The sequence below is a fragment of the Marmota monax genome, unplaced genomic scaffold (assembly GCF_021218885.2).
Source record: "Marmota monax isolate L192 unplaced genomic scaffold, Marmota_monax_Labrador192_F-V1.1 WCK01_AAM20220418_F8-fsc00008, whole genome shotgun sequence".
NCBI lineage: Eukaryota > Metazoa > Chordata > Mammalia > Rodentia > Sciuridae > Marmota > Marmota monax.
This window is the reverse complement of record NW_026694432.1, coordinates 24,546,527-24,574,005: the sequence shown is the minus strand read 5'-3', so window position 1 is coordinate 24,574,005 and position 27,479 is coordinate 24,546,527. Positions and strand designations below refer to the sequence as shown.

Below are 27,479 nucleotides of genomic sequence, written 5' to 3'. Positions count from 1 at the left end.
GTGAGGACAAGGATGGAACAAAGGCAGGGATAGGTCTCCCCACTAACCAGCTGGTTTCCGAGAGGCTCCCGCTGCAGGGGTGCTGAGTGGGGTGCCAGGCCTGGGGGCTGGCGACCTTCTCGGAGACACAGAGCACATGTGCCACCCCCATCCCCCACCTCTTCCCTGCTCAGCTTCCAGGCTTGGCGCGGAGCTCGGTAGCCTGGGGGTTGGCGGAAGCCCATGTGCCCACAGAGCCACCGTCCCAGGCCTCAGGCATGGTGTCCCTGGCCCTGCACCCCTCGCTCCTGCTGCTGCTCCTCCCACAGCTGAACTCGGCCTGGCTCAGTCCTCTGCCCACAGAGCCGCACTGTGCCATGGGGACTGTCACCGTGCCCCAGGGAGCCTCAGGCCAGCTTTGGCTCTGGAACCCAGGCCCTGGGCCTGCCGCAGCTCTGCCGAGGCCTTGGGCAGATCCTGGGGCTGGCCCAGGCCACCTCCGCCTGCCGCCCGCCCACGTATCCCCCGACCCTGTCTGCGCCCTCTCAGCCTCTGCACAGGGGCCTCCAGGAGGCCGCCTCCGCCGCCTCTGCCACGGAGCCAGCTGCACCCTCAGGGGCCAAGGGCCTCCCGCTGCTTGGGTGGGGTGGGGACCTGTCCTCCCGTCGTGCGTGGGGGCGGGTCTGGACCCCTCAGGACTCAGCCCCTGGAGGTGTCGGCCTCTGTCCTTCGTCAACCACCAGCAGGTGCCTGGTAGCGCTGGGCTCTGGGTTCTAGAATCTCAAAGCCCTTGGGCCCCGAGGAGCAGGGGCGTGGGAACCCAGGGCGTGGGAACCCGGGGCGTGGGAACCCGGGGCGTGGGAACCGGGGGCGTGCCCGGCCAAGCGGGCAGACGGGTCCCTCTGCTCCTGGCCCTCACCTGCTCCTGTGCTGCTCCTTTCACGTGTCCCCTCCCCCGTCGGAGTTTCTGGCCAGCGCTCGCTCCCACCTGCCTGTCCCAGGCGCTCTCGTGTCCCTCCAGCAGCCCCCACCCCCGCTGTGCAGGTGACCGCTGCTGAGCCCAGGCGAGGCCCCGCCCTGAGTGCCCGGCTGGAGGGGGCAGAGGCAATGCCCAGGCCGCCTGGTCCAGCGCCCACTCTTGGTGCTGCTGAGCTGCCACTTCAGCCACCCGTCCCTGTGGGGCCGTCCTGCCACCACCACAGTCCCCACCCAGGGTGCTACCTGCCCTCTGGAGCTCACGCCTGGTGGGGCAGCAGCCATCTGGCTGTCTAAGGCTCTGACGACTGCCACCAAGGTCTAGGGCCCAGGTTCTGGGGGCTCAGGGCTGGACTGGGGGGGACATCAGATGGGTGGCAGGGATCCCCTCAGTCTGGGGAGCACAGCACACTAGGTGTCGAGGCTGGGGACTCAGCAGCTTGGCACCCACACTTCTGGGCCCTCCCATACCTGTTTCCTGCTGGGCTGGGGTGCTGTCAGCGGCCAGAGGTCTGAGCCTTGCTCCATCCCCCACTCCTGGCTCCCCGCCCTCTGGGGAAGTCCCTCCTTGGATCTGACCTACAGCCCACTCTGACCAGCGCACATTCCTTTCCCGTCCCTTCACCCAGAGGCTGCTTAATGGCAGCCATAAATAACTTCCACCAGTAAATGAATAAAGTCCCGCCAGCAAGGGTGCCAGAGATGCTGGCTTGGTTGACAGGCAGATTCCACACCGCTCCCGGTGACCCTGCAGCTGAGACTTCTCTGGGCTGGTCTTCAGCGGGCTCCGGCCCAGGCAGCTGCTCCAGCCATCTGCAAGTCTGCTGCAGCAGCCCAGCCCAGCCCTACCCCATCCCTCCGCTCCCCGGGAGGAGCCTCTCTCCATCCTCAGCTCTGCGAGGAGCCAGGAAGACCAAGTAGAGCCCCAGGGACCAGGCTCCACTGGCCCCTGTGTGTCTCCCTGTCTGCAGGGGGCAGGAGCAGGGAGTCACAGCCCCTCCCAAAGTACCTCAGGTCATTACAAAGAACACTTCCATCCCCAGGAAAATTGCTCATGTACTCATCAGTCACCATCCTGTCCCTGGAACCACTGGGGACAGGACTTTTCCCACAAACACCCCGTGATTTTTGCAACCTGGTACTTTTGGGAAATCACCCAGCGGCCCCTCCAAGCCCAGGTAGTCTGGAACTCCAGCTCTGCATGGGGTTCCCCAAGGACCCCGTGAGACCCACCAGGCCCAGGCTGGGGGTGCAAGGTGATCCTCCAGGGGCCTCATCACCCTGTGAGGCTGCCTTTGAAGGTGTCCCAGGAGCTGAATGAGTCAGTGAGGGTCCCTGGGTGAGCCTGATGCAGGTGTGACCCTGGGCGGGTCCTGTGTGGGGGCTGTGAGGGCCTGGCTCAGCATCTGTGACCCAGGACCATCCTCCCCGAGGCCACTGGGGCCTTGGTTCCTGAACCTGTGTGGGGACAGCTTGGCCTCGCTAGGGTTGCTGATGAGGATTATGTTAGTGCGTGTCCAGAGCACCTGGCACACCTTGGTGCTCTCTTGAATGGAAGACCGGTGTCAGACAGATTGGGAAACAGCTTCGGGGGTGCAGGGGCTGACCCTGTGTCACACAGCCAAGACATGATGGGGCTAGGGCTTGGACAGACCCGCTGGCCACCTGAGAGGGGACCCAGTGACTTCCCTGCTAAGCCTCAGTCTCCCCATCCGTCCCTGGGTTGCTGATCCCTCCTCCCGCGTGGCTGGGATTGGTGAGTGAGCTTCAGTTTGAGTCTAGGGACAGGACTGTGGGGAAGGCCCAGGGTCAGCAGGGGCAGGTGCCTGGCTTTCTGCTCTCTTGGTGAGCTCAGTGGCCCTTGTGGAGTCGGGAAGAGGGGACCTGCCTTGGCACCAGGAGGGTTGAAGCATCTCCCTGACCTGGGTATCGTCTCCTGAGGTTTCAGGAAGAAGCCAGGGCTCAGGGCACCTAGCTGTGTGTGTCCAGGGGCATCAGCTCTTGGCCTGTTTCCGAGTCTATGGGACAGGGGCCATGGTCCCCAGCCTGACTTGTGGGATGTTCCTGGGACCCCAGAGAGACTGGGCAGGAAGCAGAAAGGGCACTCTGTGCCGGCAGCAGCTCATGCTCCATCCTGGGCCCTGACCCTCGGGTGACCACGGGCATTAGCACAATGATGAGGACCTCCCGCTGTCCTGGTGCAGGCCTGGTGCCCCCCCCCCCCGTTCAGGGCCAGCAGCTGTGTTTGAACCCTTATGCCATCGCTACGCCTCTGAGCTTCTAGCTCCAATGGAGCTGGGCATGCTGTAGGTGCTCAATGAGTACGGCTGCTTCTATTTTGGACATGGCGCAGCCTCGGTTTGGGAGTGGGCTCATAGAAGGTGCTTTATCTGCACAACCTCATCCGTAATCTCCAGGTGGACAGTCTGTGCTGTCCCCATGTTTCCTGGGAACCTAGAACACAGCCAGGTATCCAGCAGGCACTCAGTAGTGAGGGACGTGTGGACAGAGGTGAATGAGAAGCCTCAGGGCCCTCCCCTGAATGGAGCTGGAGTGGGGGAGGGGACCCCCGGGGCCACCCCCCCCAGCTAATCACCAGGATTAACCTGGGGATAAGGCCAGGTCCGTGCCACTGACCAGGGCTCTGGAGCCAGGGTCCAAGACCAGTGGCAGTGGGTGCAGGGTGGTCCCTCCTGAGGGCTCCCTCCCTCCAGATGGCCTTCCTGGTGCGCACCCTGAACGTGGTCCTCATGGCCGTCCTCAGCTTCCTCCTCTTCCTGCTGGCCCTGGGCCTGCTCTGCTTCTTCACGGGCCGCCTGGCCGGGCCACTCAGGTAGGGACACCCCCTGCTGAGTGTTGTTCTGTGGGCTGGGGCTCCCTCTCCATGGCGGGAGGCTGAGCCTGGGGTGAGCTGGGTGTTCCCCGCAGTCGCTGGCCTTCTGCTCTGTCCCCGAGCTGTCAGGTGGGGCTGTGACGCCATGTGGCGGGTCACAGGGACAACGTTGAGCGTCCTCCGTTGTCTTCTGATGGTCCTGGATCTGCGGAGACTCAGGCTGGTTCTCACCGGCTCCCAGGTGCTCCGGGGCTTAGATGCTATAGTCCCCAGGGCCCAGCCTGGCCCCTCGGCCACCCCCATGTCCTGCCAAACAGCCGCTCCTCGGGGCTGTCGTAGACAGTCAGGGCACGTAGCAGGGCCTGGCAGAGAAGGCCCGGCGGGAGGCGGCGGGTGGCGAAGGGGCTGGCGGCACCGAGGCCCCATTCTCAGCTGGTGGAACTTGGCAGAGGGCAGTGGACAGCCGGGTCCCCCGAAGCCCCGGACTGGGCCCCGCCCCCAGGCTGCCAGAGGCCACTGGAGCTTCCTCCCAAGAGGCGGAGGGTCTGCGAGGAGGAGCCACGGCGCCCAGGTCCCCACCCCCTCTCCGTCCGGGGCAGAGAGGAGAGGGCACCTGGTCCAGGCCAAGCCCATCCCAGTGCAGAGCCCTGGGGCCTGGTTAAGCCGCCTTGGCAGAGCGGCTGTGCGCCGGGCCAGGGGGCAGGTGGCCCTGGCTCTCCAGAGCCGCAGGCTGGGCACACGTGGCCACAAGGATAGCTACGCCCCCGCGGCCCCTGCCCCCCTGTTCTCCCGAGCGAGCTCCCATTCTCGCTCCGCCCTTGCTTTATTGTCATCCCTGCTCCTTGTCCTCCCCAGAGGTCCTCGTGCTGAGGCGTCTGTCTCTGAGGCGTCTAGTAGGTCCTTGGATTTGCACACGTCGCTGTAAGTCGCGACTCGCTGGCTGTCTGTGGCCGCAGCCCTCCGTGCTGAAGCGCGACCGCCAGGGTTGATCCTGCTGCCACGTAGGGGCGCCTTCGCGCTCGGACTCCCGCATTTTCCCAGCTGTGGACGGAGAGCCTGTAGTCACAAGCCCTGGTGGAAGAGAATCTGCAACAGTTTTCCCAACAGCACGACGGTTTCCATAGGTTTGTGGCATAAAACCTTTTTCATAAAACCTTGGATGTAGCTCGGAGGTGGAGCGCTGGCCTAGCCAGGCCCTGGGTTCCATCCCCAGTACCAGGCAGGGAGGGAGGAAAAGGAAAAGAGAGAGAGAGCTTTTCAGTGCCCTGTTTCCCAAGGGCTGTTGTCCCCTATAGGTCTCTGTGCCCCCATTCCCTCCAGATGATCTCCTTAAGTTTCATGAGGCCACAACTGCTACCCACATGACCATGATTCCCAAATGTATGCCTCTAGCCAAGATCTCTCTTCCAAATGCCAACTGCCCATTCAATGTCTCCATTTTTTTTTTTTTTTTTTTGGTACTGGGGATACAATCCAGAAACACTTTACCACTCAGCCCCAGCCCCAGCCCTTTTAATTTTTTTTTTTTAATTTTGAGACAGGATCTTACTAAATTCCTAGGGCCTCACTGAATTGCTGAGACTGACTTCAAACTTGTGACCCTCCTGCCTCAGCCTCATGAACTGCTGGGATTACAGGTGGCCACCACTACACCCGCTCAGTGTCTCCACTTCTTAGAGATACCGCATACTCTATATGTCCAAAGCCAAGTTCCTGATTTTTACACCACAAACTCTTCTCTGCCTCACACCTCAAGATGCCCCCCCAACCCCCGATTGCCAAAAGGCTGGACGTTCTCCCTGAATCTCAGGAACTAGAAGCTGGGGCAGTGGTGCATTCATTCCTGCAATCCCAGTGACTCCAGAGGCTGGAGGCTGGAGGATCTCAAGTTCAAGGCCAGCCTTAGCAACTTAGTGAGACCCTGTCTCAAAATAAAAACTAAAAAAAAAAAGGGCTGGGGATGGAGCTCAGTGGCAGAGTGCCCCTGGGTTGGAATCCTAGTGCCACAAAAACAAATAAATAAAAAGGAAAAAAAAATACAGATTGGAAAAAGGATACAGGTTAAAAAAGGAAACACTGAAACGCTTGGTAGATGACATGATTATCTACATAGAAAATGCCAAGGAAGCCCCACCTACACACAGAATTCCTAGAATTAGTAAGTTTGGAAAGGTCATAGGATACAAAGTAGAACATGAGAACCTGCGGTACTTCTAGGTACCAGCGATGAACAATTTCAGAAACAATATCACTTATGATAGCTTCCCCAAAGTGCAGTCCAAGGTGCCCATGTTAACAACATATCCAGATCCATCTGCTGAGGACAAAGAATGCCCATCAAGTCAAAGAATCAGTGGAGAGAGGAGCTGTGTCCCTGGTGGGAAGACACCACGCTGCAGTGACGTGACCTCTCCCACGCTCATCCACGGGTTGCATACCGTAGCAGTCAAAGGGTGAGAGCACACAGATTGGGGACCGCCAAGTTTAGGGATAGGGGGACGGCTGATCACCAAGAGATTGCGCCAGAGGCTTTGGGGCTGCCAGCTGTCCTGGGTCTTGCCTGTGGGGTGGTAAGAAGAATCTACTCCTGCGTCAATCTCCCATCACCAGTTGAAGAAAAGGAAGCCCTGTCCAGGGGAGTCATTGGTGGTCGCCACATTGCTAATTCTGGAATCAGAAGGCCTGTGGTCAAGGTTCTGAATGCCACCTTGTCATTTGTAACCTTGAGCAAGTGGCTTCTCCTCTGAGAGCCTTGGTCTGTAAGAGGAGATCATCAGTTCTCTGTCCACGGCAGGGGCCATCAGTGAGGAGTCATAGTGAAAGTCTTACACACCATGGAGGGCCGTGCGGGCCTGTTTGCACACTGTCTCGGTCCTTTATAGATCATTTCTATAAACTCCCGAAGAGTAACTTTTTTTTTTAATACCAGGATTGAACCCAGGGGTGTGCAACCACTGAGTCGCATCCTCTGCCATTTAAAAAAAAAATTGAGACAGGGTCTTGCTAAATTGCTCAGGGCCTTGCTAAGTTGCTGAGGCTGGCTTTGAACTCTCCATCCTCCTGCCTCCGCCTCCCAGGCTGCTGGGATTACGGGTGTGCGCCACCGCACCCATCTCCAAAGAGTAACTTTTACCCTATTGAAGTATAACACACACCCAGAAAAGTGACCCTAGTGTGAACTAGCAGCCTGTTGGATTTTCGAACAGAACCCACTGGCGTGACCAGCACCCCGATCAATCAACAGCGCAGCTGCACTGGGAAGCTCCCCCGTGCTCCTGTCAGCCTCCACACCCCGCAGGGGAGCTTTGTCCTGTCCTCTGACGCCCTCCATGGGGTTCTGTGCTTTGGATCATGGAAGCCACACTGTAGGTGCCTTTAGTCATCTTCCCTGGCTCAAACATAGCCATGTTGTTGCACGGAGCTATCCATCATTCCGACTCCATCCTCGGGGGTCCAAGGTCATGAGCCCAGTATGTTGTTCCAGCCTGATGTCGTGGGCACTGTGAAGCGGCCCTGAAGAGGGCTGATGGCAAGGCTCTGTTGGAGCGAGGTGGGTCAAAGGGCTCGTGTATGATGCTCAGCTTTGCGGGGTGCTGCTGGCTCCCCAGTGTTGTACCTGTCGACGTTCCACCAACCACTCTCCAGTCTCCCCAACACTTGCACTTTTCTGCACACGCAAAAGAGAGATTTTTGGATGCTTCTCCCCTCCCCCGCCAACTCCTCTCCCCCCACTCCCCTCCTTAGCGCCCTGGCTTTCCACTGGGGTAAATATTAACTGTGCCAAGCACAGAGATAAACAAAGGCAAAGTCCCTGCCCTTGGGTATCCCCTGAGCAGAGGCCCAAATGGACCAGGAAAGAAATGTTTTGAAATCAGAGAAGTACTTGAAGTGAGTAAAGTGGCCTGAAGTTCAGAGGTCAACATCGGGATGAGTGACAGTCCTGGCTGCCTCCTAAAAGGGGGAACTTTGGTTTTTTTAAACTATGGTGAATAATGATGTTTTAATACATTTTATAGCAATTTAATGATATTTCTTCTGGTCGTAGAATTTGCTATAGAATGTTTAGCAACTAAAGTCAAAGAAAAAATTTGGAAATCATCTAGAATTTCACCCCTCAATGTCAAGTGCGGTCAGATGTTCGGTGTGCACCATTTCCTTTCAGTTCCGGCCCCCTCTGCCCACAGTCCTGCCCCAGGACCCTTGTCATTGAGGTTGAAACGCAACCCCTTTCTCTAGGGACAAGAGAGACTTCTCATCTTTCACAACACCTTTCTAACGGTGGTATCTGTGTCATTTCCTTTTCCCAGAGCAAATGGAATAATCATTAAAATCTTGGTTTTGGTTGAAATAACTATTTCCCAGTGAAACTCTTGCCATGTAAAATTGCACATCAGTTCACACACAACAGGGCTAGTCCATTTCTCAGCTGCCAGTGGCGTTGTCCCTTGTGATCCCAACAGGATGACCACGGTTTGAGAACATTCTTAAGCCATTAATACATGCTCATTTCAGGCAGCTTGGAAAATCAAAAAAAAAAAAGAATTAAAGAGGAAATAATCATTCGTAGTCCCACCACCCAGAGAAAAACCGCAACGGTCCGTGTGTTTCCTCCCGTCTTTTTTTTTTTAATTAATAATACTGTTCAAAATATTATGAAACTGGGCTGGGGATGTCACTTGTGGCTTGCCTACCATGCATGAAGCCTTGGATTCAACCTCTAGCACCAAAGAATGAATGAATGAATAGACAACAAATAAATGTCACATCCCAACACAGAAGAAGATGTAAGAAATATAGAAAAGACAATGAAAAAAATAACCTAAGTTATCTATAACGTGGCCACCCAGAATAGCTACCCTGACCAGCAGCCTATTCCCATAATTCCTCCTAACAGCTTCTATGTCTCTTATGAAAAATGACCCGCTCTAGAAGAGAATGTAGCAAACGGGTCCCGTGGGAGCAAAGGTCCCTATTGGAAAGGGCATCAAAAGTCTCAAGAACATCAAAAGGTGTTTCAGAACAGGCCTCTCCGGGAGTGGTCTAGGAAACAGCAGCATCTGAATCGCCTGGGAACTGGGAACTCCAGTCAGAGAGTCTGGGCTGGAGCCCGGGGATGCTTACCAAGCCCTCAGGAGGCCCTGAGGCAAGCCACAGCTGAGGAGCACTACACAGAGAGCCTGCATCCCGGCCAGGGTGGATTCAAAGTGGGAGTCTCCTGGGAAGTGGGGTGGACCGACTTTGCAGCCCAGAACCTATTTATCCTTATGCAACTATTTTTGTGATTTCATTTCTAGAGAGAGAGAGAGGGAGCCCACCTGGCTTTGGCTCCCGATGGCCAACCCCACGCGGGGCCTGTAGTAGGTGCTCAGCAAACACTGGTGGAATGAATCAAGTTACGAACACCTAAATGGAGAATTGAACTCCAGAGCGGTGCCCCCACATCTATTCTTTGTTTTTTTTTCCTTCTAATTTCTAGGATTGGAACATCAGCTAACGGTTGATCACTTCTCCTCCTCCTCCATATCCACCCACATCCTCCGCATCTCTGGGCTCCAGAGAGGAAGCAGCTCTTGGGGTGCGCCATGATTTCACCACTCCTAGTACTGGCCATTGGCACCTGCCTTACCAACTCCCTAGTGCCAGGTAGGACTGGGGGGCACAGGTGGAGGGCGGGGAAGGCCTGGTGCAGGTGGGGGGTAGGGTGAGGGCAGGCGAAGTCATGGAACCATCCAGGGTCTTTGAGAATTGAAAACAAGTGTGCAGAGCCTGAATCTCGGCTCTGCCCCTGCATGTGCTTCGGTGGCCAGGCCCCTCTTCCTCCCTTTGTGTTAGCCTATGCTTTGACTGGGGTCCTCTCCTCCCCTTTGTCTGGAATATAATGAATTCTGTCCACTCCTCCAGGTCCTGGCTTTGCTCACATTTCCTCGTGGTTTGAGTCCTTGCTTGGGAACTCATCTTGGATGGGAGTTTTGTTTGGTCTTATCTTCCTGTTGGAGGTGCACTGGAGGGGTCCCTACCCTGTGGTCTTGACCTTGATCCTTTCAGGGCCTGACAAGTTCTCATGTCAATCTCTCCGTTTGCAGATCTTACACTTCTAAATTCAAATCCCCACTTAGACGCGCGGATCTGCAGTGGCGTTTCCCTTCCTCGTGGCTGGCTCTTTCCCTTCCAGTTTCGAGGCCAACTGTGTCTATTATTACATCAGCTTCTGTCAGACCTGCATCTGAACCACATCCCATCCTCTGCGGCAGCTGCTTACCTCCCTGGTCTTGAACTTCCTCCTAAATTCTGCCTCGTGGGGCTTTCCCGCCCCTCTCTCCTTCCTTCCTGAAGCCGGAGCTGGTTGGGGCTGTTTATCTTTCTCAGCGTTTATGTAGCTGGCGTGGGAGGGGCGAGCCTCTCCTGCTGTCCTTCATGCAGCTGAAATCCCCACTTGGCCCCCCGAGCCTCAGTTTCCCCATCTGTGCAGCAGAGATAACGTTCCCCCTCCCTGGGACTGCTAGGGAATGACGTGGGACATTCACCGCCCAGCGGGAAGTGGACACTAGGTGAACATCAGTCTCTTAGGAAAATGATAGACAGGGGTGCAGAGAGGGCACTGACCCTGCAGTCAGTGGCAGGGCCCAGGATAGACCCCAAGCACGGCGGGATTCCCAGGCCAGCACGCCATCTGACCTCACCTTCCTGTGTGGACCCCTGGGGACCCAAGGTCACGCTGATGGAAGTCCTGGCTTTCTCAGCACCCACAGTCCCCCTGGGTGCAAGATGGGTCGGTGGATGAAAAGCAGCAAATGAAAAAGTCTTCAGCGAGTAGCAAACCCCCCTCCCCCATTCCGATCTTGACCTTCCGGGTGGGCAGTGGCACTGTGTTCCCTTCCCCAGGTATGACTCGTGGGGAGGGCAGAGACCTTCAGTGTACGCTGTGATGAACCTTTACCTGTACTCACACCCGGTGACCAGATTGGAAGATCATTCGCAGGCACAGGACAGGACATCAGTGGGACTCTCTGGGCCCCTCCCCCAGAGCCCCCTCCAGAAGCCACAGGAGCAGGCTTCCTCCGGCTGCCACCGTAGTCTTTTGCTGTTTTGAGTTTCCTGTGCCTGGAGCCTGCTTCAGTCCACTTTCTCGCTGTGCTGACCAAAAGACCCGACAAGAACAATTTTAGAGGAAAAGTTTATCTTGGGGCTCAGGGGTTCCGAGTTCGTCCCTGTCGGGATGGATGCGCTGATCAGTTCAGGTCTAAACTGATCACTTCACCTCGAAACTCTCCTGCATTGGCTCCCTCGTGAGCTTTTGGGGGACACCTCATATCACAGAGCCATATTCTACACACTAAGAAGGACTCCACTGATGTAGCCTCCTACCTTAGGCTTTTGCAAGTGGCATTTAATAGTCTAGAAACAGTGGCCTTCTGGGATTCAGGTGTCTCAAGCCATCATGGCTTCAGCCAGATCTCTGATGATTAAGACAGTTTGACACTCATTGAACCCTTTCAGGGAACAGGCCCCGGGGCTGCTCGGGTGACAGACGGGTTCTGCTCTCAATGCAAGAGCAAGCACAGCGGGGGCCCGGCAGGCTGGTGGCAGAGCCCGAGCTGAGAAGGCAACGGGTGCAGGGCAGGCTGGCCTCAGCCAGGCTGCTGGCGGCAGGTGGTCAGGATGGGGACAAGTTCTTCACCTTCTCAGTGCCACCCCAAGGGGCCAAAGAGGCTCTGTGACTGTGATGTGCGGAGGAAGGCAGGAGGGAGATTGGAGCCAGGTCACGTGGCAGCCAGGTTTCTCCCTCAGAAATCCCCAAACTGCCTGTGGGCAGCCATCAGCCCCCGTTTCCTGAGAGAGAAACTTCAGGGGACAGCACTTGCCAGCACACAGCGGGATGGAAAGGCCACGGCCTCCAGATTCCCTGCTGGGGACTTGGCCTGTACGGTCTGAGACAGGGGACTTGGCAGACATTTCCAGAAAGGAGACGGAGCTGGGCTCCCTGGTGGAGGCGGCAGGCAGAGGGGCTGGGCTCCGGGGCCGCGCAGGGCCACTCCTGGTGGGGCGTGGGCATGCTGGGCCCAGGGCTGGAGCGGAGCCCCGCACCTCCTTGCCCGTCCGTGCGTGAGTGACCCCTTCTTCCCTGGTGCTCTCCTGTAGGCTTCTCCCGCTGTGGAGGACAGGAAGCTGTTCCCAACCTCCACCAATAACTGTCTCTCTCTGCTGGGAGTCTCCAGATTACACGCAGATGCGGCTGCGTGTGAAGCCCTTGGCCGGCCTCCCAGAAACCATGCACACGAGGGAGAGGACCCTCCCGAGAGGCCAGGGAGGAGCCTCATGTCCCCAGCCCTGGCCTTGGTCCTGACCCTCCACCTCTCAGACCTCAGCCTTTCCCCCGCTTCAGGGGGGGCACCACTGAGAGAGAATCCCTGAGGGACTCTGCCTCCAGGCTTCTAGGTCCCCACAGGCAGCTTGGATGGGCCCCAAGTAGACGAAAACGCTGCGTTCAGTGGGAAGTTCTGCACCCCCAGGGAGGGGACCCGAGGCCTCTGCATGGATCAGGGGAGACACTTGCCCCATTTGACAGGGGAGGAAACCGGCTCAGGGAGGTCACTTGCCCAGTCATGCGGCTGGTACTTGGCACAGCTAAGGTTTAGACTGAGGTCTGTCAGGTGCTGAGGCTGTGGATTGATTGCTAGATGAGACAGACAGACAGACATTCCTCGTTTATCTCAAAACCCTAAAGCACTGTCAAAATGGGAGTTATTGGTGATGAGCGGGGGACGGGCAATCGGAGCCTGCCCTCCTTGCTGATCTGTCCTACCAGGACTGATGACGTGATCTCTTTAAATTTGATGCATTTGACAAAAGGCAAGTCTTGTGTCCAGTGCTGTCACCTGGGGGTTTCCTGCTGAACCTTCCGTAATGACTAAGCTGAGCAGAGTTTATAATTGATGGCTGGACACATCTGGGGACTCCTGCAGTTGGAAACAGTTTGTTCTGTTGAATCAGTTAAATGTCACCTTGTAATTGCTCTAGCACCTGTTTATAAACCACACTGTTGTCTGAGGTGGGCGAGCATCGTGCCCTCCCGAGTTCTGACTTTCCAGCCCCCACCAGTGAGGTGCTGGGGTGTCTGTAAATCCGGGGATAGGAGGCTGTCCCCCAACCTCCACCAAATAACTGCCTCTCTCTGCGCAGAGAAAGAGAAAGACCCCAATTACTGGCGAAATCAAGCCCAGCAGACCCTGAAAAATGCCCTGGAGCTTCAGAAGCTCAATACCAATGTGGCCAAGAATGTTATCATGTTCCTGGGAGACGGTGAGGCTGGGGCCCAGGCAGGGAAAGGGGCTGGTGTCCAAGAGGCTGGGCTCTGGGGAAGGGGGCTTGCAGAGGGGGTCAGGCTGGGGACCTAAGAAGTCTGCTCTGCCCAGCAGCCCCCGAGAGGTCTGGGGAGGGGAGGAGGAGAGGGGCAGACCTGTGACATTTCCTGCTCTGGTGCCCACTGCCCCTAAAAGCTGCCTGGGGAGGCCGGGAGCCCAAGAAACTGAGTTCCCCCCCACACACAACAGGGATGGGTGTCTCCACGGTCACGGCCGCCCGCATCCTCAAGGGTCAGCTCCACCACAAACCTGGAGAGGAGACCCAGCTAGAGATGGACAAGTTCCCCTTCGTGGCCCTCTCCAAGGTGAGCCCCAGCCCTGGGGCCCTGGCCCGAGCCTCCTACCTCTCGCTTGGGCTGCTTGGAGGAAATAGCAGGAAGATGGCATCCTCGGTGTCACTATGGGTCCCCCACTGTGCAGCCACTTCCCAAGCCTGATTTTGAGCCTTTTAACTTATAGATTCTAAAAAAAAAAAAAAAATCTTTGTGCTGAAGTGTGACATAACACGGAAAAAAGTGCCCACGGAGCAGCTTGAACATCCCTGAGCTTCAGGGTCTGTACACCCAGCACCCAGGTCGAGTAACTGGGTGTGGCAGCAGCCAGAGGTCCCCCAGGCCCCTGCAGCCCACCCAATCCTGACAGTCACCACGATCCCGACTGTGTACTGGCCTGTGTTTTTGGTGTGTCCTATACAGAGTGGCCCTGGCTCCCTCCCTCCCTCCCGGGCCATCGGGGATTTCATTAGGTCACTGGAGTAAACTGTCTAGTGTTGGGAGCGCTAAAGCACCTGTTCCAGGAGGGGGCAGAATAATCATCCCAGATACTCCATCAGACCTCCTCGAGGGGAAGAGTGGGATTGGGTTCTTTTCTGTGCCTCTGGGGAGCTCCCGGGCTGGTGAAGAAGAGAGATAGGCAGGTAGATCTGGGTCTCTGTTGGATGTCAGGATGGGGTAGGAGGCACCTGGCAGGAGCGTGGCAGAGAGGTCAGTGCTGGTCTCCCGGCCCCTTCCCCTCCCCCGCCTCCCTAGGCCCCCCAACTCTTCAGGGACCCCGTTCAGCTCCCTTCTCTGAGACTCTGTTCCCAGGCTCCTTGCTGGCTGCTGCAGCCCCAGAGACCCAGTGCGAGGCTTCTGCTGACCCAGCCTGACCCCCATGCCTCTGCCCAGCATCTCCCCAGAGCTTGGAGGCTTTGGCTGCTGCCCGTCACTGCCAGGGCCCAGGCAGCAGGCAGCAGGCAGCTCAGTTAGATGACCCTGGGGCTCTGCAGGGGCCTCTGGCAGCGGGGCCCAGCCAAGCCTGCAAAGGGCCTCTGGCATCCTCCACACCTGGTCCCCATGGCGTGAGTGGAGGTGGGTGGCAGAAGGAGGGCCAAGGCCGGCCACCCCCAACGCTGCCCCCTGCCTTCAGACGTACAACACCAACGCCCAAGTCCCCGACAGTGCTGGCACTGCCACCGCCTACCTGTGTGGAGTAAAGGCCAACGAGGGCACCGTGGGGGTGAGCGCGGCCACCGAGCGCACCCGCTGCAACACCACTCAGGGGAACGAGGTCACCTCCATCCTGCGCTGGGCCAAGGACGCTGGTGAGCCTTGGGGCAGGGGCAAGGGGTGAGCAGCTATGGGAAATGGCCATGCTCCGTGGCTATCTGGGCCTCAGCCATTCTGACCAGAGAAGGTAGAGAAAAGCTCTCCAGGGCTCCAGCTGTCCGCCAGAGGGTCACGAAGCCCCTTCCAGGACAGGGAAGGCCCGTGGTCCCGGCTGCTTAGATGTGGCCCCAGCTCAAGTCCCTGGGTCTGTGCATTCGACTGTAAAATCGGACTGAAAACGTAGCCCCTTGTAGATTTGAATGAGGAGGAAAGCTCGGAGCCCAGGCCACCCCGAGGGGATCCATGGGGTCCACTCCTTCCCCTTCCTCCTGGGAATTAAAGGCCTACCCCAGGGACTTTGGAGTCAAGGGACAAAGCCAAAAGACCCAGGTGATGGGACCTTGCTCCACCTGAGGGCCCAGGGATTCCTGCAGGAGGTTCCTGGGGTTGTGGATGGAGGGGGACCCCACCACCCTCTTTGGGCAGTTGCCCTCTGCCTCATACAGTCAGGGAAACCCAGGCCCAGGCAGTCAGAGGCCAGTCTTCAGCCAGCAGAGGGAGGGAGAGGGCAGCTGATGTCCCCACCCGCAAGGGGCCAACTTTTCCTCTGAACCTCAGGGAAATCCGCGGGCATTGTGACCACCACACGGGTGAACCACGCCACCCCCAGCGCCGCCTACGCCCACTCAGCCGACAGGGACTGGTACTCGGACCACGAGATGCCCCTGGAGGCCCTGAAGCAGGGCTGCAAGGACATCGCCTACCAGCTCATGCACAACGTCAAGGACATCGACGTGAGTGGGGATGGGCCCGGGCAGGGCAGGGCAGCCCTGGGCTGGCCCGGGAAAGCCGCCTGGCCCGGCTCCCCACACGCCTGGGAGGGCTCCCAGCCCAGTAGGGGATTTGCGGTCGGGGCCGGCAGGCACTGTTAGGATTTCTCTGCGACGGGGCTGCAGGGTGAACCCTCAAGTGACCGCCACCACAGCCTGAGAACCAGGCCCCCGGGATCATTCGTGAACTAGAACCTGGGGCCGTGCTGCCCCCTCACCAGCTCTGGGAGTTGAGGGTGACACAGTGACCCTCTGGGGAGGACCTGTCCTTTTGCTCGGTGTGTGGCCTAGGGTCGGCCCCTTAACTTCTTTGAGTCTCCCCTTTCATCTCCTCCTGAATCGGACCTACCCCGGGAGCCCGTTGCAAGAACCGAGTGAGCTTATCCCTGGGACATTCCGACTGGCCCGGTCCTGCGGGTTCTCGGGACGCTCTCACGTGACAGCACATGTCCTTGCGCCAAAGCGTGCACTTGTGTGTGGCGTGCGCAGGCCTTGCCTGCACACCTGTTCTTGAGTGAGGATTTCTGTTTTGTTCCAGTGCCTCTTACCTGCTGCGGGGTACCCGAGGGGCACATCAGGTAGACTTGGATCCCCTGAGCCTGGAATGGGGGGATGCGGGGAGGCTTAGAGGAAGCCTCAGGCCCCCTCACCTGCTTCTCCCTGCGGCCACACTGGCCTGCCCTCTGTCCTCCATGCAGCACCCCCTAATTTCCGGGTGCCACCTGGCCCTCTACAAACATCTTCCCTTTCCTGAGTGGCAGGGGAAGCCCCCTTGCAGGACAGTGGTCCTGCAGACCCTCGCGGCCTCCACCGACGGCCCTCCCCTCCCTGAGCCTTGGTCTCCCCACCTGTGCGCTAAGAACAGCGAGCCCCACCTGCCGGCTCCCAGGGCCTCTGGAGGCGGCCACGAGGCCGAGTGTGAGAACTGTGTTGTACCAGCACAGGGTGGTTACCAGCTGCTCGCAGGGGAGGGTTGGCAGGAGCAGCCCGCGTGGGGCGCCGGGAGCTTAAGGTCAGCCTGAGTAGAGGGAAGATGTTTGGGGTGGGGGGGGTGGCGAGGGTGGGGGTGTCCGCAGGGACCACGGGACATGGGCCAGGGAGTGAGTGAGGAGGGGGCTGTGTGCCACCCGCTTCCTCCTCTCGCTCTCCTCTCCCAGCCCCATGGGCCCCTTCCCCACAGCCACTCCGGAATCCCCAGCCCCCAGGCTATACATGAAACAAAACTCCTGGTGTCCGCCCTGAAAATAAATATCTTGCTTAAAAGAAAGAAAGAAAGAAAGACACAAACCCAAACCCCAAAGCCAAACAGCAAGCCTGTCATTTGGGAGTTTAATGAGCCCGTGTGAAGTCTCTGCTGGGATTGGAAACTATGAGGCTCCAGCAAGAAGGCTGGGGTCTTCATTTCCCACTCTGAAAATGCCAAGGGTCAATTTCTGTGGGAACGGTGGGAGGGAGGGCAAGGGACCCATGACCTGGGGTCCCCTTCTCCTTCTACCCTCACAGCCACCCCTCCCCAGAGCTTCGCCCTCCTGCAAAGGACCTCGTCCTTCTGGAAATAGCTTTCATTGTCACTTGGTGGGGACCCCCTCCTTGGGAAGCTTCCCCGTGGGTGTCGGGGGGCCGTAGAGGACCCCTGCACTTCCTCCTGGGATAGTCGAGTGGACGTTGTTCCCAATGTATAGATAGGGAAACTGAGGCTCAGCCAGGTTAAAACGACAGGCCCTTGATCAACAAGCGAGCGAGTCTGGATTCAAACCCGAGTACAACTGCAAAACCCAAACCTTGTCCAGGTCCCGTGACCCCTGCTGTCCTGGGGCACAGTCCCCAGGTCTACCGCTGGCTGGGACACTCCCTTTCCACCCCACCAAGCCTGAGGTGGGAAATGGAGTGAAGGCAGAAAAAGGGCCCATGAGGTGCCAGGCCTGGGGCAGTGGCCTGGGCTGGCACCCACGGTGACAGGAGGACACCGGTGTGGTGGTCACTGCGGGCGGCGACTGTTATGCTCTTGGCCCTTGTCTTAAAAATAGTCAGGACTTCAAACATGGACTCCCAAGGAAAACAAACAGTCCCGCGTCCGTCTGCCCGCTCACGCCAGCCGCGGCGGGTAAAATTAGCCCAGTGGTGACTACACAGCCATGCGGCCGTCCCCACTGTTGGCCCAGGCCGCAGGGGCTGCTCCCAGATGGGCTGCCCCAGAGACCTCCCTGTCTGGGCCCGCTCCCTGAGCACATGCTGCTTCTCACGGTGGGAGAGGAGGCCCCTGGAGGCCCGTCCTGGGCTCGGCAGACCTGGCAGGGCAGGGATGCTGGAGGCGGAGAAGCCCTGGGTTCAAATCCTGGCCCTCCCACTAGGCTGTGTGGCCTTAAGACAAAGAAATCACATTTCTGTGCCAGTTTCTTCATGGGGAAATGATGGGCGCCTTCGGGGCTCAGTGCCTGACACGCAGGGCTTTTCTTCCATGGGTGGAAGCTGGCGTGTCAGGCTCGTAATGAAGTCATCGGAAGCTCCAGTCTCACCCAGAAGCCCCAAAGCAGCGATTTCATTTCCCAGGCTGAAAATGTGGAGGCTCAGAGAGGGCTGGACCCGGGACTCGGGGACTTGGGAAAGTCTCCCACCTCCCCAGGGACCCCAGGAATCCAGCTGAACAGGCCAGGGCCGTGGGGCTTCTGGACATCTTGGAACCCCGGCATGCTGATGGCTCCTGTCCCCTTTAGGTGATCCTGGGAGGTGGCCGGAAGTACATGTTCCCTAAGAATAAAACCGACGTGGAGTACAGGATGGACGAGAAGGCTGGGGGCACGCGGCTGGACGGCCTGAACCTCGTGGACATCTGGAAGAGCTTCAAGCCTAAAGAGAAGGTAGCGCGAGCAGGCGGCTGGGGGACCCTGGGCTGGGGACCCACTCTGTGCCTCGGTGTTCTCTGTGAATAGGGATCACCACCTGTCCCTCCACGGGTTCTAAGGGACCAACAGTCCTGTGACTGGCACATAGTAGGTGATCAACTGGTGTCTTCCTGCAGAGGAGGGCACAGAAGCCCAAGGCGCAAGGATGAATCAGACCCAGGGACTGTCCTATGCTCTGATGGCGGGCAGCCTGGGGTCTGCAGGCACCCAGAGGGGACAGGCCACGAGGGAAGGGCCCGGAAGTCCCTAGCAAGTGGAAGGCAGGGGTGGAAGCAGTAGCCCTGGGCAGATGGCAGGAGGGCACAGGAGTGTGTGAACCAGGGACCTTTGACCAGGGGAGGGAATGGGCGGGGCTTGGAGAGGGTCCCAGGCTGTGGCTCTGGGAGGAGGCTCTGTCCCTTTAAATCTGTACGGTGCGCCTGCTTGGGGCAGCTGGGGTCTGGAAATGACTGTGGTCAGGCTGAAGACAGTGGGGAGCAGCCTGGCAGCCGCTTTGATGTCACTCTGGGGTTGGGTTTCTCAGGGTTCCAGGACTGGCCCCTGGGGAGGCGTGGGATGAAGCTAGGCCAAGAACTAGGTGGGGACAGGGCCCAGCTATGGCCCCCAGGGTCTGGGGCGGTGTGGGACTGAGTGGCTTCTGGCCCTTTTCTGCCTCCTGCATCGGCTCAGGCTGGCCAGAGACACCACCCCTCCCAGCCTCAGTTTCCCCACCTGGAACATGGGGCTGAGCTTCGCCCTTCTTGCCCTGGCACTGCCTCTCGAGCCCCGAGATGGGGAGGGGCCATACCATGGCCCCCGAGTCCTGCCAGAGGGGTCACTGTCTGGTCCCGGATGGGTGGCATTCTAGAAAACCAGACCTGAAGAGTGCGTGTCTCATCAACGTCACCGTGACCACCTAGGAGCTGCAGGTCCTGGGTGTCTCGGGGTCCTTGTCTGTGAAACGGAGTATCCTCCGGGGACTGAAGTGAGGACCAACTGACCTCACGTAGCAGGGACTCGGAGCCCGACTTTAGTCTCCTTGCCCCCCCCACAGCAGCCTCTGAGGTTTTGAAGACCACTGACCCCAATTCCACTGCCCAGAGAAGGCAAGGAGTGTCCTGAGGACACACAGCTGATTCTTGGCAGTCCTGGGTCCCCAGGTCCAGGCCTGAACTGTGCCGTCTCCAGACTGAGCTGGGCCTGCCTCTGTCTGTGTCTACATGCCCCAGGGAGGCTGCACCTCCTTTGTCTCCCCTCCTGGATGGGGACCCCAAGACAGGGAGGGTGCGAAGCTGCCTTACCACCACCCCAGACACAGCTCCTACCCCTCAGTGGGCACCCATGGCCCTGGGGACCTGGGCCTGCCTCCTCTTTGCCCCGTGACTCCCCTGACAACTTCTGCTTGGCCCCCGGGGCTCCGGTAGGACATCACCTCTACCAGGAAGCCCTCCCTGACCCCGCCTCTGGGCTCACCGCCTCCTAGTTCCCCAGAGTCCTGCCCCACTGCATTCTCCATTAGAATTGCCTATTTGCTTGTCATTTCTTGAGGTCAGGGAGGGTGGGTCCTCAGGGAGGGATGTTAAATGATGGAAAGAAACAATGAAATGCCCCAGACTGAGGCCAGCTGGGGACGCACGCGCTGACCCTGTCCCTGCCTCCTAGCACTCCTACTTTGTCTGGAACCGCACAGAGCTCCTGAGCCTCAACCCCGACAGCGTGGACTACCTCTTGGGTAAGTGGAGCCCGGGCCCCAGGAGAAGCCCTGGCCTGCTCCCTCTTAGGGCCTTTGTCATCCGTTTCTAGGACCTGGGAGGGGTCAGGAAAGGTGTGTGTTCATGGAAGGAGGCCTGAAGCCTGCTGGCTGTGCAAAGGGATCAGCCCCATCGGGCTCAAGGAGAAATTGAAGCTCAGAGAGGGCGGTGGCCTGCAGCATGCCACACAGCTGAGAGCAGTATGACCCAGACAGCCAAGCCCTGGCTGGGAGCCAAGGCTTAAACTGCCCCTGGATTAGGGGTGGGCAGAGGGAGGGGACAGGGAGCCAGAGTCAGCCCGGGGACATGCCAGGGAGGAAGCCAGTTAGGTTGTCTCTGCCCGTCCTGATGGTTGACCCCACTCCGCGGGGAATGGAGAGTAGGCAAGGGGCCCGGGGCAGCCCTAGGTGGCCAGTGTGGGAGGGGACCACAGTAGGGCATGAACTCCAGGGGACAGGGATTATTGGGTGCCATCTTGGAAGCCAACTCCCACCTGCTTCCAAAGCACCCAGGACAGCATGTGGCCCGAGTGGGCGGTCCCTTGTTGGAGCTGTCCGGCTGTGTGCACCCGCGTGGCAGCCAAGGTGTTCTGGAAGGACACTCAGAACTGGAAACGCCCAGATGGGCTACACGGGCAAGGAGTGGTCACTCTCCTATGTCACAAGAGAGAAAACTGAGCTCAGGGAACAAAAGGGACAATGACGTCAAACTTCCTGCTGTGCCACAATGGCATGGCCCCGGTGCCCCTCCAAGCTCCCACGGAAATACGCCTGTGTTCACGTTGCCTGGCCAGATCCAGGCCAGAGCCCTTGCCTTGAAGCCATGGCACTGTGTCCTGGGTCCTCCATGCTGAGGCAGGATGATGGAGGAGATCTCAGATCTGGCACTTCCCAGCTGCCCAGCAAGAAGCTGGACACCTCTGAGCGTCCGTCTCCTCCTCGGTAGAATGGGCCTGGAGATCCCCGGACCCTGGTGGTGGTTGAGAAGATGGTAGGAACCGTGGGCACAATTCTGGACCCACAAGAGCCACCCAGATAGGCTCCTCCCCCACCACACCACCCCCAAGTTGGGTGTGGGAACCTGTGTTCCTGAGACACCCCGGGCTCCTGGTGGTCCTCCTGGCAGGGCCAGGGCGTGCGACATCCACCTCGTCCTTGTGTCCGCAGGTCTCTTCGAGCCTGGGGACATGCAGTACGAGCTGAACAGGAACAATGTGACTGACCCGTCACTCTCTGAGATGGTGGGCGTGGCCATCAAGATCCTGAAGAAGAACCCCAAAGGCTTCTTCTTGCTGGTGGAAGGTAGGTACCCCAGCCTGCTGAGAGGACACTTCCAGAATCAGCCCTGGAGCCAGGGGAGGGGTGGTCCAGCTCTCAAAGGGAACTTCCCCGTTTGGGGACGAAGAGAGAAATTCCCTTTGGGCTGAGGAACTGCGGACTGGGGGTGGGGATGCTGGAAACCCCCACTCAAGTTCCCCCTGCAGACGACTCAGAGAGGCCTCCTCAGCGCAGAGGCTGCCATTCCACACAGGACTCCTGGCTCGGCCTCTGCGAGAGGCTGTGGAGTCAGTTTGGGGATCTCGTCCTGGTGCTGCCACCCACTGGCTGTGTGGCCTCAAGGGGTGACAGGCCTCCGCAGGACTCAGAAATGGGAACTACTTGGAACAGGACCCAGCGAAGGATAAGTCCTCAGTATTCCTGTTATTATCATGGTTAGGATTACGCACTAGCCCAGGCAGCCGCAATGGGAAGTGAGGGGAATGATAAAAGATTCCGGATCTTTCCGGAGCTCTGAGAGCCACTGCCCTCTGTGTTTCCTCACCCTGTCCTGTGGTGATGTGCGTGCACACACCCCCACACAGACACGTGGACCTATTTGCACAGCCACACTCTCCCCACACACATGTGCACGGGCTCCTCCACCTTCCGGGGGCCAGGGGCCGCCCCCCCAACTTGGCTGCTCTCCTGCCAAACCCCGGGGTTCCCACAAGCCCAGCGGTCTCGGCCTGGCCCTGAGCAGGCCTCTGGTGCTGAGGAGCTAGCCAGGAACCAGTGGTGGCTAACACGCTTCCCCGGGGATTGTCTTCTTTGTGAGTAGGGCCAGGCCAGCCCGCCGGGCCAGCTGCTCCCAAAGCCACAATAAAGGTAAGGCCCGCCCTGCAGCCCGCCTGCAGGAGCAGCGAGGCCGAGGCTGGTGGAGGGAGGGCAGCCTGGCACCCAGGCGCCCGGGCGCAGGACCCTCAGCTGGGCGTGTCCACCCAGGCAGCATCTGCTGGTGGACAGGATGGGGAGGTGTCCCCTAAAAGCCACTCAGCCCTCAGCTGCAAGGCCAAGCTCAGAGCCAGGGCTGTGCATGCACCGAGGGAGGTGGCATGAGCTTAGGCCCCCATGGGCTGGCATGGAAGGCCTCTCTCACGGCGTGAGGACAGTGACCTGGGCCTTCTGTGTAGCGGGATTGTTTTCAAGGTGGAGATGGAGAGTCACTCCTGCCTCAGCCCCCGCAGGCCCCACCACGGGCACCCGCTCTCCCTCTGTAGGCCTCATGTGCAAACAGGGCCCATCGCGTCCATCTCAGCCCAGGCCCGTGGTAGAGGGCACCCTGACATGGCTCTGCTGTGCCCGCCTGCAGGGACTCAGGGCTGCTCCCCTCTCCGGCCTCCCTGAAGTCCTCAGCGACTCTGAAGAGACAGTGCTAGGACAGACGGGTGGTGGACAGACGGCAGGGAATTCAGTCTGGCGGATCTGCCTTAGGACCTGGGCTCTGCAGCCTCCGTCCCTGGCCTCTGGTCCTGCGGCCCCTGTCTGGCCTCTGGAAAGACCAAACGGCTCACGGGACGCCTGAGACGTGCCTGGCCCACGGTGCTTCCTAGTGACAGTCACTGTGCGCGCCTGTCAAGGCAACTGTGACCTGGACAGGGTCGTGGGGCTTGAGGGGGCCGATCTGCTCCCCTTGCCCCCTCTCAAGGCCTTTACCTTGATGTCCTAAGGAGGCAGGATTGACCACGGACACCACGAGGGCAAAGCCAAGCAGGCGCTGCACGAGGCGGTGGAGATGGACCGGGCGATTGGGCAGGCAGGAGCCATGACCTCTCCAGAAGACACGCTGACCGTGGTCACTGCTGACCATTCCCACGTCTTCACCTTTGGTGGATACACCCCCCGGGGCAACTCCATCTTTGGTAAGGGGCCTCCACGGGGGCGCAGGAAGCAGGAAGCAGCCTGAGGGGAGGACCAGCGGTAGCCGGGCAGGGAGGATGGGCGTGGGACGGGGCTGGAGCAAGTCAAGTGTGCGATGCTGAAGTGGGGTCTGCGTGGCTGGGGATTGAGTAGGAGAGAGGAAGGACAGACGGACAGGAAGAGGAGGGGATGGATGGATGGTGGGTGGACTCTTGTCTCTGTGCAGGTCTGGCCCCCATGGTGAGCGACACGGACAAGAAGCCCTTCACTGCCATCCTGTACGGGAACGGGCCTGGCTACAAGGTGGTGGACGGCGAGCGGGAGAACGTATCCATGGTGGACTATGGTGAGACCCCAAGGCCAGGGCAGGACAGGCATGGGGCAGCCCTTGGGACAGGCTGGGAAGAACAGTGTAGCTTGTTGCCAATGTCAGTGGTCCTAGAATAGCCCAGACTTGAGTGAGAGCAACCTCCATTTGAATCCCCTCTTACAATTTAGTAGCTCTGTGACTTTGGGCATGGACCATCCCCTTTCTCAGCTTCAGTTTCCTCCCTAAAAAGGTTGTGCCTTCCAAGGACTTTAAACTGGAGGATTCAATAGGTCTGATGAGCTTAGCATGGTGCCTGGCATATGTAGGTACTTGGTGTGTTACAGTCGTTTTTACTGGCTGTGTAATATTCCAGCCCATGAGGCTTCGCAGTTAGCTCATCCAGCTCCATACCGTTGAGTATTCGTTTGCTCTTGACACCCCAATAGTCCCTGGGGGGGGCCGATGATGCAGCCATTGGTGACTTCTCTTTAGTCGACTCTTCCCTGCTAATTCAAATAGCCCAGAAAAAGTTAATTCTCTCATGCATGCTAGGCAAGTTCTCTACCACTGAGCTACACCTCTTTCTTTAGTGGGGCACTCAGGCCGGCTGGATGGGGAGGGAGAGGTCACTTGCCCAGCGCCACGGCCCAGTGGGCCCTCAGCCACGTTTCTCCTGGCCCACAGCTCACAACAACTACCAGGCCCAGTCGGCTGTGCCCCTGCGCCACGAGACCCACGGCGGGGAGGACGTGGCCGTCTTTGCCAAGGGCCCCATGGCCCACCTGCTGCACGGTGTCCACGAGCAGAACTACATCCCCCACGTGATGGCGTACGCAGCCTGCATCGGGACCAACCTGGACCACTGTGCCCGGGCCACCGCGGCGGGCAGCCCCACTCCGGGGCCCCTGCTGCTCCTGCTGGCGCTGCTCCCCCTGGGCACCCTGTTCTGAGGGCTCAGGGCCTGGCACCCAAAGCCCACGGCAGATGGCCAGCTTCCCCCTCCCGAAGCTGCCGACTGCCCGGCAGCCCACACTTCCCGGGCGGGGAGGCCAAGGTCCCCGCAGCCTCTGCAGCTGCCAGGACAGGGGACCCAGGAACCAAAGCCTGCTGCCCACCTCACTCCCCTCTGGAGTCCTCCATGGGGCCAGCCTGACCCCTGGCCTCGGCTCTCGAAGCCCTCCCGCTGCCCTTGGCCAACAGGGTCGGTTTTCTTGGGCAGGCAGAGCACAGACTGCAGGAACTCTCAAAGCGTCTTATTTTTCTAACTAAGATACTTCTCCAGACCCACGAGGCTGCACCTCCATGGAACATGCCAGACCCAGCCCTCTCCTTCCCTTCCTCTTCCTCTGAAAGCCCCTGGGCCCCCTGCTCTTGGTCCCTGAGCCCAGCCATGCCTTCGGGGGGACCAGGCCTCTCTGCTCAGGGTGGGGGTCACTCCCTCCCTCCGAGGTTGCCAGGCTCCCAGGAAGCCACCTCCTGAGACTGGCTGTCCTCGCAAGGCTTCCAAGCTGGGAAGAGCAGCGTGGCGGGGCTGCATTCCCCGGCTCTGAACACACACCGCTCCTCGCTGAAGCCTCTCTCCTGTTTGGAAGGAAAAACAAAAAAAACTCTCCTTTCGGTGTTGGTTAAAAGGGAACACAAAACATTTAAATAAAAGTTTCCAAATATTTCTGAGGACAGGGCTGCGTCTTTGTGGTCAGTGAGAAAGAGACTGAAATAAGCTCATTTCTCTGGGAAGAGCTAGACTCGGGAGCAGGAGGGTTGGGCAGGGACGTGGGGCTTCCTGTCGGCCTGGTCAACTCTGGACAAAGGCTTTGTGTGTCTGGGTCTCAGTTTTGCTACCTGTGAAGTGGGAGAGGGTCCTTACAGAGGAGGGCCTGCCTGAGACCCACTGCCAAGGGTCTCTCGTGGCCAGGTGGCACCCCTGCTGCGGGGACCCAGGGACTGCAATGCCCTGGCCCGTGGTAGCACATCCATCCCCAGCCTCGCACAAATGCGGAGTGCCTGCCGGGCTCTGATTAAGGGCAGAGGGCTGAGCCCTCAAGGGGCTTCCGCCGACCCTGGCCTTAGCCACCGCGCCCTCCCAACCCCGATGCTGGACTCAGGATCCCTTACAATATGAAAAGTCTGCTTCTGAGGCTCCAGTGGATTCCTCCACATTTATAAGTAAGGACACCAGGAGCGCGGGAGGCGATGTGATTGTCAAGGTCCCCCACGTTGTGGAGCAGGGATTTGGACCCAGATGGGTCAGATTCCAAAGCTCCTGGACTTAATGACATCCCTTCTTTGTTTATGATACACTTCCACACTCCTGCCCACCAGGTCCCAGCCAATACAAATGACTCAGAGCCCACGCTGGGTAATTAGGAACCAAGAGAGATGAGAGGCCCTGGGCCTGGGGTGGACATCCTCCAGGATGGAAATACAAACCAAGATTCGTCTCTGAGCTTCCTGGTAGTCCTGGCAAAAAGGGGAGCACAGCCAAACTGTGCTGGGATAAGAAGGAAACTACAGGGGCTGGGGCTGGGGCTCAGTGGAAGAGCGCTCGCCTGGCACGTGTGAGGCGCCGGGTTCGATCCTCAGCACCAAATAAAAATAAATAAAATAAAGGTGTTGCATCCACCTAAAACTAAAAAATAAATATTTCCCCCCAAAAAAGAAACTATGTACATACATTCTTTCCGGGACACAGCCACCTCATCTTGGACTGCGCGGTGCAGTACATTCAGGTGTTATTCTTCTAATATCTTCACAATTTTTGCCAAATCTCTGTACTATTATTTCCTTAACTGATCTTTCATTTCATATGTAAGCAGTTATTTTTTTTTTAAGTTTCCCAACTGGGTATGGTGGTGCACACCTGTAATCCTGGCAGCTTGGAAGGCTGAGGCAGGAGGATCACAAGTTCAAGGCCAGCCTCAGCAACTTGTGGAGGCCCTAAGCAACTTAGCCAGACCCTGTCTCAAAATTTAAAAAAAGTAAATAGGGCTGGCGATGTGGCTCAGTGGGTAAGCACCTCTAGTTCAATCTCCAGTACCCAAATAATAATAATAGAAGTTCCCCAGCACCGCCTGAAACCCAGCCACCTGTCTCAGGGGTGTGCAAACCGTACCTGGTATCTTTGATTGAGTTTCCCACACCCAGACCCTAAGATAAGGAGTTGGGCCCAAGTTGTTTGTTAGAGGAGCCCAGAGACAGAAGCAGCAGAGCCCGGAAGGGCAGGGAGCTGAGAACGCTTCCTCCGTGGCTGGGGGTTGAGGAGGTCACCATTGGTGGGTGGCAGCAATGGACCCCTCTGTGGACCCCTGGGGGACAGTGTAGGAGAGGTGCTCCAGACCCCCAGACCCCCGTGGGGAGAGGAGCAGGTGTAGTTCCTCTTCTGTGTTCCTCCCTCGTTGGCCAAGGGTTCCTCCCAGGAGAATTGACCTTGGCCTTCCAACAAAGTCAAGGCCAGCCTCAGCAACTTATTGAGGCCCTAAGCAACTTATCCAGGCTGTCTCAAAATAAAGAAATAAAATAGCCCTCTCGAAGGGCCGGGGGGAAGCCCCATGGCATGGTGCAGGAGCCCTGAGTGCCCAGAGGATACCAGCCCGTGTCATCTGGGGGTCGCCCACAGGGCTAGGAAGCAGGGGGCTGTGGATTACAGAGAGGGGTCCCCATCTCCACTCTGTCACCTTCTTCTTCCTGGGGACTCGGGCAAGGTCATCGACATCTCTGGCACCCCTGCCCAGCGCAGGGTCTAGTGCATGGTGGGCACTTAGGACCCTAGGAGGGCAGGAACTCTCCCTACCCCAG

General features: G+C 58.6%; 1 protein-coding gene across 8 annotated transcripts in view; it reads left to right on the top strand.

The window, feature by feature from the left end:
• The window catches only part of Alpl (alkaline phosphatase, biomineralization associated), a 53,313-nt gene extending 27,955 nt beyond the window's left edge, over nucleotides 1-25,358 (top strand). For 5 of the 8 annotated variants that reach the window (XM_046469142.2, XM_046469145.2, XM_046469144.2 and 2 more), the window contains 11 exons: nucleotides 9,264-9,430; nucleotides 12,968-13,087; nucleotides 13,339-13,454; nucleotides 14,557-14,731; nucleotides 15,354-15,529; nucleotides 18,280-18,423; nucleotides 20,110-20,179; nucleotides 21,365-21,499; nucleotides 23,185-23,376; nucleotides 23,601-23,720; nucleotides 24,369-25,358. In XM_046469142.2, coding sequence (XP_046325098.1) covers nucleotides 9,370-9,430; nucleotides 12,968-13,087; nucleotides 13,339-13,454; nucleotides 14,557-14,731; nucleotides 15,354-15,529; nucleotides 18,280-18,423; nucleotides 20,110-20,179; nucleotides 21,365-21,499; nucleotides 23,185-23,376; nucleotides 23,601-23,720; nucleotides 24,369-24,634 — 1,575 coding nt within the window. In that variant the 5' untranslated portion in view covers nucleotides 9,264-9,369 and the 3' untranslated portion in view covers nucleotides 24,635-25,358. Of the gene's footprint in view, nucleotides 1-4,642; nucleotides 4,912-9,263; nucleotides 9,431-12,967; nucleotides 13,088-13,338; nucleotides 13,455-14,556; nucleotides 14,732-15,353; nucleotides 15,530-18,279; nucleotides 18,424-20,109; nucleotides 20,180-21,364; nucleotides 21,500-23,184; nucleotides 23,377-23,600; nucleotides 23,721-24,368 lie in introns of those variants that run through there. The other 3 variants (XM_046469140.2, XM_046469139.2, XM_046469147.2) reach the window with 2 other exon arrangements.
• Nucleotides 25,359-27,479: the final 2,121 nt, after the last annotated feature.